The 11,765-nt window shown below is 42.0% G+C and overlaps 1 protein-coding gene across 4 annotated transcripts in view; it reads left to right on the top strand.

The window, feature by feature from the left end:
• The first annotated feature begins 1,530 nt into the window (after positions 1 to 1,530).
• The window catches only part of LOC111867062 (protein tyrosine phosphatase domain-containing protein 1), a 57,335-nt gene continuing 47,100 nt past the window's right edge, over positions 1,531 to 11,765 (top strand). For 2 of the 4 annotated variants that reach the window (XR_004513296.1, XM_033752529.1), the window contains exons 1-2: positions 1,532 to 1,989; positions 5,947 to 6,183. Coding sequence is in view for 3 of the 4 variants with exons in the window: in XM_033752529.1 (XP_033608420.1) it covers positions 5,948 to 6,183 (236 nt within the window). In the remaining variant the exon portion in view is untranslated. Of the gene's footprint in view, positions 1,990 to 3,459; positions 3,535 to 5,946; positions 6,184 to 11,765 lie in introns of those variants that run through there. The other 2 variants (XM_023856540.2, XM_033752530.1) reach the window with 2 other exon arrangements.

Genomic DNA, 11,765 nt, shown 5'->3' with positions numbered 1-11,765 from the left:
GGACGTTTCCCGCGCAACAGCAGTCTCTGATACCTCTGGTAGATGGGGGAAGCATTATAGGTACCTCTCAGCTAGTAGAGTCGGTCTCGCTGGCTGGGCGGGACTGATGGTAAGCACCAATACCGGTAGGATATAGAGACTGGTAGAAATCATAAAGGGAAGCACAATGGACCAATACAGGTCTCAGTGCATGGGGAAACCCACCCTCTCCAATAACTAACTAACATATGAGCACATCAGAGGACTAAGATAGTGAACAGACAGTCTGGCAGTAATGCTTTGTGCTTGTATTTGGGAAGTGCTCGGTTTGAATCTCAGATGGGCCAGTGGCTATACTGACTGAGGATTTTTGTGCTTTTGCTCAGTCCCTCAAGGCAGATGCCTTTAGACCATGAGTGCTTGCTTCCAAATCTCTCCCAATCCATCTGTCATTCTACCATTCAGTGCTATATATTGTAGCAACTGGCAACATCATGAAATGACTGATGTACAAAATAAAATTCAGAAAGCACAACTGAATAATAGTATTAAAAGGAATACACATATGTGCAATGATTTATTTCTGTAACCATGAAGTAAGAACTTAAGTGTAAGAATTTGAAATTAAACTGTTAAGGAAAAATATTCAGACTGAATAGGTACAAGTCAGGAGTAGACATATACTTTTAGAACTGAGAACTCTGTAATTTGTTCAAGTCATATAATACTGTTAGGACAGTCAATTCATGGAAGCTATAATGGACTAAGCATGCACATATCTTGGTTAAAGGAAATGGGGATTGATTATGGAGCTCTGAACTGGAGGCTCTTGCATGGTGATTACTAGGAAGACCCAAAGGAGATCGGGGTATAATGAATTTTGAGATAAATAGGTTGTGAGAGGAAGCAAACAACTTAACTGGTTTAGTATCATATCCAATGGCATGCTTTGGTATTCATGTAATAAAACCTCCTAGTTGCAGCACCAGAGAGTTGATTGGCTTATGATAATTTTAACAAATTTAGCACTTACAAATACAAATTATGACTTTAGTTAAAAAACAGCATAAACTCAGAACTTAGAACTTTTCACTAGGTACATGTAATTTTTGCTTCGGAATGCCCTGAACATTGTGAATATTGAGGCATTTTATCATACTTGCTCCACATGGTAACAACTACTTCGTCAAAATCACATTCAGCAAAATAATTTACGGAAAATAGCGAAGTAAAATTCTTCAATTTACGAAATCATATATTGAAGCTGCAGCCATGGTTTATGGACATATCAGTTTAAACATTATAAATCGACCATTTCGGGTGAAAATGATGGATCTGTAAGATGAGAATTATGTGTTTTTTAAGAATGCACTACTTTCAAATAAAGTACCCATGAAAAGACATGGAAGAAGTAGTGAGCAATTTGGGATATTACATTAGGGTTAACTTCTCGTAGGTACGCCTGCAGCAAAACCTCCTTAGAGAGTTTAAACGAGGTATCGTGCAATATGGCTTAATCGATTCCAGGTGTTTTCGGCGATGACAAGTGAGAACTGCTTTAGCTATGTCTCAAACCTCGTTCTACTTATTATATTCATGGTAACCTGTTACATGTATTATCCAGAAACTCACGCATGCTCTGACACGGCGCCGACGCTGTCAGTTTAGTTTCGACCGATGCCTGTTTCACTGCATTCGTATAGTCATTCCCCTACAATCTGGACACGATAAACGTTGTGGTGGTTGGTGCGGTACGGTTGTCAAGTTTCGACGCATTGCTTAATCGTTACACGTGAAAAAATATTTGGTTGTGCTACCGTATTAAATATTCGAAGCAACATTACGAGATGAACGCTGGTATGTTTATGGCGAGTTATTCACCTAAAATAAATATGACAAACATCAAAAGTGTAATAATGTTTACTTCGCTGTGGAGAAGCAGGAGTTTGTAATGGAAATGAACAGAGCAAGCCTGCCGAAGTAACTTAAATTGCACTTTCGAAAGATCACGTAAGTACAATTAAAACAACTTCCAACAGAGTCCTACTAAAAATATATCGACACTATAAGTATACATTCATACCATGTGTTATGTATTTGAATGTGCAATATCATTGCATTTAATATGTTATGAACGTTTATAAACGCAAAACAAATACCCATTCAAAACAGTAGTGTTACATTTTGTTGACTATTCTTCCAGATTGCTTTTAATTTATTTTAATCTTACACTCTAACAGTATTCTAGTACAATTATATTCTCTACATAAGATTTTTAGGTTATTATATTTTTGGTTACAGAAATTACCAAACTGAACTTTGAAAATTAATTTTCGAGGCAGAATTCTGCAAGTTTTATGCGAAACGTATTAATGGGTAAAATATAATTGTCCTTACTTCGTTCACATCTTAAGTCTGCCCTGCAACAGCATGTATATTTTGGTTTGGTGTTAGGTACGTGTTACGAGTCCACGAAAATGCTGGATGCGTGTGCCTGTGAGACCACCAGCGGAGTCATATCTTTTGTAACTTCCTGTAACTGTTGTCCCTAACTCAAATACCAGATTATGTGCTTAAAGACTGTCCTGCTACGAGCTGGGTCCCATTTGTTTAAATATGCCCTTAAATAATTCGGCTTCTTTCTTGGTTTGTTTGAGGACAATTTGACAATCCGCTGTTTACGTAAAGTCGGATGGGAAATTATGTGACAATGAATTTAGAAAGAAGTTGTCGTAGCCTATAGCAAGATGCTGCCCTAATGCTCTCTTTGAGGGTTTGAGAAGACACGCGAAAGCTCAGGGCATATGTGTTCAGACCAAGATTCGAACCGGGTACTTGATGAATGCAAAACAGAAATATCGAATGCAATTATGCATCAACCAAATGTGTGGGAGTTAATAATATATGGTGTGTGCGCGTGGTATGTGTACGATTACATATATGGATTATAAATAGTTGTGGATGTTCACATTTCATAACGAAATTATATCATACAAAGGAGCACAAAAAGGTGTAAGTTGCCTTTCTAAGTCTTGTAACCGTACGTCCCTCGCCAAAAGTATTTAATTAAGGGTACGAACAACTAATTCATTGTTTAACACCACGAGAGACGCTCCTCCGGCGAGATACCATCCCAGGACCCGTCTAGTTGTAATTCAGCTATTGTCCTCCTTAGGCTTAGGGTGTCACTATTGTCCCTAACCTCGCCAGTTTGCTCCTAGTGTCATAAACCCATGGGCTGACCTTGTGCGAGACCGGCCAGGAAGGGTCTTGGATTCTCTACTTGTGTCCCTTGAAGACCTAAAAAAGTTTTATGGGCATCTCGAAAAATACGAATGTAGGACAGATGCCGGGCTCGACCCTTGGCTTTCTCTTTTTATTTTTTTTTTCTCGTTTTTTTATGCCAACTGGGGACAGGTAAAGAGAGGGCAGTTGTTTACAGGGAGAGGAGGTGGACAGTTGAAAAGGAAGTTACAGGAGGGTAGCTGGGGAGTGCCGTGTGTGGTCAGTGAGCTCGGGGCAGACTGGCATACAAGGGATAAGCGTGACGGAGCGGTAAGCTTGGAGGAATAAAATAAATATTAATTCCTTTGTGAAATTTTAAATTAGTACTTCAGTACACAGTGTATTCTGGAGATCCCTGAATTATTAACCCCGAAGCGTGTTCCACTCTCATATCCGATGCACCTGTACCCCTGGGGTAAAGAACTCAAGCTCGAGCGACAGTCGTGGCAGATGTACGTCGGCGGACGGCTACAGTCTGTTATATAATAAAAGCGTATTTTCTTAATACTTCCACGTATCTTGGAATACCTCGTTCAATCAAATTCTGAGAAACGTTTACGAAAATTAAGGTATGACGCAGTAATATCATTTATAAGTTAGCAATCCTCGCAATCACCTCGGATTGTAGTTCTCAGTGTGATTAACTAGCTAGTATTTTTTTTTGTAGTCAATCTATGGTATGAATGTTGATTTTTAGATGTAGAATACTTATCACATTTGCACTTGGTAGGGAATAAAATTACATTATTTTGTATAAGTCATCTATTCTTGATATTGTTGACGAAACTGTTTCGTTACGCAACATTTAATTCGTGCCACGGTAAGACATACGAATGAAACCACGTAAAATAAAATGAAATAGCTTAAAACAATTGTTAAGTCGAAACGTCAAGTCATATCTTATCTTTTGCATACATTGTATGAAAAAACAGAAAAATATGGCCGTGATTCTTTTGTCCCCTCTATTTTCCAGGAAAAATCTCCCGTATCATAATTAATTATAATTTTCCACGCATTTAATATTACTTCCCAATATTTTATTCATTTTTTAGGTTCATAGTAACTTATACGCCGGTCACAGTAGCCTAGCGGTCTAAGGCATGTACTGTCTTCGCTCAATCGGAAGCCGGGATCGTGGGTTCGAATCCCACACAAGGCATGATTGTTTGGTGTGTGTATGTGATTATTCAATGTTTGTGTTGTCCTGTGTTTAGGTAGAGGCCTTGCGACGAGCTGATCACTCGTCCAAGGAGCCCTACCGTCTGTAAAATGATAATGAAACTGAAAAAATTAGAGGCCAGGCCTTAAGGGGCTGTAGAGCCAGTGGAAAAAAGTAACATGCACTGCGTGAAATATGATGAAAACAATTTAATTCTTAACACCGCTTAATGTCTTCGACCGAGTGTACAATTTACTATGACATACAAACGGGATTTGATATTTCAAATTTTTTCAATGCGGAAATACAAATACGTGTATTTTATAATAATCAAGAATTGTAGAGACAGAGCAGTTAGCCTCAAGCAGCTACTCGTTCGGCCGGGGACATCGACATGCAAAACTTGCATTTCACTTGTTCCTACCTAACGATGTGAGTTATGTAAGGAACTTACGATAAATAATTTTACAAATGGATTTAAGAGTTGCAAATCCATCCTGCTAGTGCCTCTGCTCTTTTAACTACCTATTCTATGGCTGTGTTCGTAATCTGTTCTGTTATGCTGTTTAGTTAACTGTGTAGTATTTACTGTTTCTATTTAGTGGGCTGGCCAGGTATAATTAAACTGATCAAGTCAAGGAGGATGAGGTGGGCAGGGCATCTAGCACGAATGGGGGAGAAGTGGAATGTATATAGGATATTATGGGAAAGGCAGAAGGAAATAGACCACTGGGAAGGCCAAAGCGTAGGTGGGTGGACAATATTAAAATGGATCTCACAGAGAGAGGATGGGATGGTATGGATTCGATTGTTCTGGCTCAGGATAGGGACCAGTGGAAGGCTTTTGTGAACACGGTAATGACCCTTCGGGCTCCTTAAAATGTAGGGAAATTCTTGAGTAGCTGCAGATTTGGCTTCTTCTCAAGAAGTGCTCAGCTCCATGAGTAAGTAAGTTTTTTTATTGCTAGTGGGGTGGGACTAAGTCCCTTATACTGCGGCCGCTTCTGGCCTATTGTACCAGCCCCAGACGATAGGTGAGGGTGATTGTGGAGCAATTGGTGGAATGAAGATTGGCAGGGGAAACCGAAGTACTCGGAGAAAACCTACCCCAGCGCCACTTTGTCCACCACAAATCCCCCTTGACCAGACCCGGGATCGAACTCGGGCCGCCGCGGTGGGAAGCCAGCGACTAACCACTTGAGCTATGGCGCGGCCCTAGTAAGTAAGTAAGTATTTAGTGTGTTGGAAATTTGTTTTGACTTTTCATGAGGCTTTGAAAATTTTACAAATTCACCGCCTCCACAAGCCAGTGCAGAAAACTGCTGGCATTCATCAATGCCCCGAGCTGGATTAGAACCCGCGATCCCAGTGGTGAACTGGTCCGACACCGGGTGGGCCTTACCGCACGGTCCCTGTAATCGGCTCTGTGTTTGCATTGTTGGAAATTTTTAGAATTTTCGTTCAGTTGTTAAACCTATTCCTTAAGGGCCCCCACTATATAATGTTCTGCTATTCTGTACTAGAATGTCCCAAGAAGTGGATGTTGGTTCGCTGGTCCCAGCAGGTCTCCAGTCCTACGGCATTAAACTTCAAGAACACCATGTTCCCTCCAACTACAACAGACTCTCGGAAAACATCAGAAGAGTCACTCCAAACGGCATTCAATGTTCTTTCTTTTGTGGAGGACGACGCTGTAAATATGAGAATCCCGAAAACTGGGATGCAGCTCACATGGCTATTGATGGAGTGTTCTCGCATTGGTAAGTAACTGATCTGGCTATACTCCTATAAATGGATCTTTGTGAGCGAACATTAGCACGAATAATTCTTCGTTCATTTAACAAAGCTCTTTCAAGTACATTATATGTGATTTCTCAGAACGAATTGGACGAAAACTTCATGTTCGGGCAGTTAACTGCAGAACCGCGATTTTAATCCGGAGCTACTCACTCACTCACTCACTCACTCATTCATGGAGCTGAGTCCTTCTCGAGAAGTCGCCAATTGTGCGGCTATTCAAGAACTTCCCAGCATTTTATGGAACCGGAATGTTCATTACCGTGTTCACAAGAGCCCTCCACTGGTCCCTATCCTGATCCAGATCAATCCAATCCATAACATCCCATCCTGTCTCTCTAAGATCCATTTTAATATTGTCCACTCACCTACGCCTTGGTCTTCTTTGCGGTCTCTTTCCTTCTGGCGTTCCCATCAATATCCTAAATGCATTCGTCATCTCCCCCATTCGTGCTACATACCTTACCCACCTCATCCTCCTTGACTTAATTCTAATTATACTTGGAGAAGAGTACAAGTTATGAAGCTCCTCATTAGGCAGTTTTCTCCAACCTCCTGTCACTTCATCTCTCTTCGGTCCGAATATTCTCCTCTATACCCTGTTTATCCGGAGTTACTCAAAAACGAAAAAGGGTACTACATCGCGGAGTTCAGTTCCTGAGGCAAACGACGTAAGTCTGGGTTCGTCATCGGTTTCATTTGCACGCATCAACTGAATGTTTACAAATGATGCCTCTGAAAATTAAGAGTGCCTTAGGAATTGACTCATGAGAATAATTGAGGAGCTATATGAAGGAAATAGCGGCTCCGGTCAAGAAGCCCGAGATTAACGGCTGTGGGAATTCGTTTCACTGTCCACGCAACACTCTCTATACGCAAAAGTTGCCACTAACTTCGCCGACAAGCCGCGGTCGCTCGGTCGGTATAATTCGCTTGCGGACTACAGGCCACGGAATTTAGGAATTTACTGCAATGCGTAGATAATTAATGGAAACGGAGCAACAGGTATCTCAGTGAAATTTAAACCGAATAAAACATGGAGACAGAGAACACTTTATAGGGTTTAAAAGAAAAAATTTCAACTCTTTTCTCAATTATCAATAATTGCTACGAAGATAACACCAAATATAACCATTTGCGCAGGATATGATGCTCGTATATGGTGTACATTCACCAGTCTTGCGCAGAATGCCTTGCGGTTATAATGGAAAGCGCTGTTAGTTTTCACGCTTTTATGACGAGCCTGTATGTTATTTGGGAACTATCGTTTTCCGATATGAAGAACGCCTCCAGTGTCCAGAAACTGAAGCGAAAATGTTATTATATTGAATGGTTTTATGTTGTAATCAAGGCGACGTTTTGTGAGTACCAATAGAGCAATGTCTTCGCTTCACTACCCCTGCAGCTACAGTGTAACAAGAAAGCATTGCACTTTCGTTAACCCCGTGGACATTCTTCCATGTTGGCTCCGTGTGGTTCATCAAAATGGAACTGTTCTCGTACGAGTTGTACGGAGAGCATAAGCTGCAGTTTCAAATCCCAGTATCTAATTTTTTTTTAATTCCCTTAGTAAGGGGTGGAGTCCACTCGGCACGTCGGCCACTGATTGGCCTATTGTACTTACCCCGGGTGATTATGATGATGGAGAATTTGGTGGAATGATAATTGGCAGGGGAAACCGAAGTAATCGGAGAAAACCCGCCCCAGCACCACTTTATCCACAACAAATCCAATTTGACCAGACCCGGGATCGAAGCAGGGCCGCCGCGGTGGTAAGCCAACGACTAACCGCTTGAGCTATGGCGCGGCCTGCGTGTATGTAACTTAGTTTGAGTGAACGTAAAAAATCCTTTTTTTACGTCCATCAATGAATTATCGTAAACATCGAAATAACTTATTCCATTGCTTTAATAGTATTCATATAACGCTGTCATATCTATGATAGCAGAAAAGCTACGCTGTGATATTGTCTGTTTCTTACAACTGTCTCTCATAGCATGTTTACAAAGTAGCAATTAAACGGTGAACAAATTGTAAAGCTGAAGGGAGGAGTTCTGAAGTGTGTTTTGTGGCGTAAACCAACTTTGTTTATTCGTTGTCATGGCTACGATTACATACGGCTGACATCACCCTCATTCGTATCTCTTGATCATATGTTGACACATCCCTCCAGGTTTCTATACAAAAAGAATTAAGTGACAAATTTATTTGCCTTTTTTCCATAATCAGTCTGTAGACTGTTTCATATAAAATCCTGACATATTAACCAGATGACAGCAGGGACCAAAAAAAACGTGGTTTTAGCCCGCAAGCGAACAATGCCAACCGAGCGACCGCCGCTTGTCTGCGAAAATAGTGTCAACTAGGTCGAGCCATAGCTCAAGCGGTTAGTCGCTGGCTTCTCACCGCGGCGGCCCGGATTCGATCCCGGGTCTGGTCAAGTGGGATTTGTTGTGAATAAACTGGCGCTGGGGCAGGTTTTCTCCGATTGCTTCGGTTTCCCCTGCCAATCGTCATTCCATCAAATTCTCCATCATCATAATCACCCGATGCAGGCTACAATAAGCCAATCAGTGGCCGCCGTGCCGAGTGGACACAGCTGGACTCCACCCCCCCCCCACTATGCGAATATAAAAAAATGCCAACTAGACGGCCTCTGTGGTCTAATGGTCAGAGGTCCCGGGTTCGATTCCCGGTGCTACTAGATTTTCTGAGAAGTAGTCGGTCTGGAACGGAGTCCATTCAGCCTCATGAGGATAATTGAGGAGATATTTCAAGGAAATAGCGACTACGATCTAGAAAACCGAAATTAACGGCCGTGGGGATTCGTTGCGCCGACCACGCGACACCCTCTAAGTTGGCACACCATCGACCACGTAAAGTAATAAGCAGAAAAAAGTAACAGTACACTTCGTGGCCTTCGTGCTGGTGTGGCTTTAGCCGGTTTCATCTGGTTCATGTAAAGTGGTATTGATGTCTGCGTTACGTTTAGAAGTCGTCCTCAGTACGGCCATTGTTTTGAAGTTATCGGAACACCAAACACCATAATCCGCTTTGAACAAGAATAACCACATGAATGTAGACATGCAAGAGAGTGGAACCTTCTTTTCGTGTATAAACCAATATGAAGTGGCATCAGACAGCCATATTATTGTCTCATGCATTGAAAAGTCCATTTCTTTTCGACAATTGTTTCGTGGATTAATACCCCAGATGTCGATTGCCTTAGAGCATGATTAGAGATAGTCGAAAGATTAAAATTGCGGAGTCCTGTGATGTGGCGCTAAGTAAGTTTGTACTTGTCCACCGGACGGAAGGACATCACATACCAGGACACCTTGACGTTGATAGTCGCGGCTGTGAGATGTTGTCCGAGGGGAACTGCTGCTGTAGTCCAATATAGAATTACACATTATAATATTCTTTAAGAAATGCATCCTGCTGTGTTATCCTACATAAATTCTTCGTTTCGTTGCATTACATTATAATATTCCAAAAAAACAAACTCAGTGGTTTTAGTCCGCAAGTGAACTATACCGACCGAGCGACAGTAGTTTGTCGGCGAAATTAGTTGCAAATTTAGCGGATAGAAGGTGCCACGTGGTCAGCGCAACGAATCCCCCCTGCCGTGAATCTCGGTTTTCTAGACCAAAGCCGCTATTTCTGTGAAATATCCCCTCAGTTATCATCACGAGGCTGAATGGACCCCGTTCCAAACCCATTACTTCTCAGAAAATCTGGTAGCGTCTGGAATCGAAACTGGGACCTCTGCATCTGTAGCCAGGAATTCTGAACATCGTGTCTTGACTGTTACATGTCTTGACGCATGCCGGTATGCGGCTTACCTTAGCATTTGTCTCAGTAGTAAACTCCACAAGGGCATCAAATCACACATAACTTTCCTTTCAGCTTTTCTGTGAACAATTCACTGCAACTTTACGCTTTCATTCATTTAATATGAATGACCGTTCTGCCTGTTTCGTATCGTTATGCGCTCCAAGTGACATTCAGCTCACCTCATTATACTGCGTTAAATACTGCAAAAATCAATTTTATGTAGATCCCTATGCTAATTACGTTACTGCATTTGTGGTGGTAGAATGGGAGTAGAATTTCTAACTGGTTCCTTCAGGGCCATTCTTAATTGCTTGAGACACAAACGTGTCGAGAAGTAATCTAACCTCACTTATAAGCGGTCGGGAATTCAATTGTACTGGGTCATGAAAGCAAGCCATTTATATTTGGCCAAACTAATAACTAGTTAGTTAGTTAGTTAGTTAGTTAGTTAGTTATTGGAGAGGGTGGGTTTCCCCATGCACTTAGACCTGTATTGGTCCATTGTGCTTCCCTCTATGATATTCTCCCAGTCTCTATACCCTACCGATATTGGTGCGTACCATCAGTCCCGACCGAGCCAGCGAGTTCGGCCTCTACTGGCTTGGCGGTATCTATAATGCTTCCCCCATCTATCAGAGGCGTTAGAGACTACTTTTGGGCGGGAAATGACCTTAAATTTGGCTCAGTGACCTCCTTTGGAGATATGAGGTTCTTTTACGTGCCGTAAAGCTACGATACGGGACCCACGGCTTAAAGTCCCTCCCGGAGGACTTGTTCCCTGAATTTTTCCGCCCTTAAAAATTCCACGACCTCCACCGGGTTTGAACCCGCGTACCACGAGTCATGAGAACTAACTCACTATTAAAATCACATCCCTAAATTTAGTTGAAAATGAGTCTTGAGAAATAAATACAGTTCTCAGTTTCTATAAATAATTTCGCACAACTACATTTTTCAGATTGACGAAAATATTGCGAATATGAGGTGACATTCAGTGCTGAAACATTCATACCATGAAGTCGATCATATGAACACTGCAGAACGCAGCTGACACAAGCACATATATATACTACACACTTACATACGTACATGAATAAAGGACTACCTCTGTAACAGGCCGTGGATGCCCATAGGATTATGAGACGTCGGGGCTCCGACGTTTTCTGTAGACAATCGATTCAGAGATTCGCTGAGGTTGTTAGCCTGACGCGCCGGCCGCCCTTTACCCCACAGGAAGATTCCTGGTACCCATTTCTGTTAGAGGTTGAGTCGAGCCCGGGGTCATGGTGCGGCTGGAAGGATTAGGTCAATTGAAAAATCCAATTACCTCATTTGGAATCGAATCGCGATCTTCCAGCTTGTAGCACAGTCCCTCAACTAACTACGCTACCGCGTGCCCCGCGTATAGAGGGTGAAAATAAATATATGTTACAACGCTCTGTGGTAGATAGATGGGTTCAATCTGATCATATTTTGTTAGCAGACTCATGTCCGGAAACGCTTTGTTTACGCGTCAGGACTTCTGAAATGAGGAGGATGCCCTTATCACTTACCTCTATGGCTTACTGGTGATATGTACCTAACATTTCTCCAAGAGACCTTACCAAAGCTGCTGGAAGTGGTGCCTTTGGAAGTCCCTCATGATATAGGTATGGTTCCATCATGATGGCGCCCCAGCACACTTCACTAATGTCGTCAGTGAGTATTT

The sequence above is a fragment of the Cryptotermes secundus genome, unplaced genomic scaffold (assembly GCF_002891405.2).
Source record: "Cryptotermes secundus unplaced genomic scaffold, Csec_1.0 scaffold176, whole genome shotgun sequence".
Classification (NCBI taxonomy): domain Eukaryota; kingdom Metazoa; phylum Arthropoda; class Insecta; order Blattodea; family Kalotermitidae; genus Cryptotermes; species Cryptotermes secundus.
This window is presented reverse-complemented; position numbering and strand designations above follow the sequence as displayed.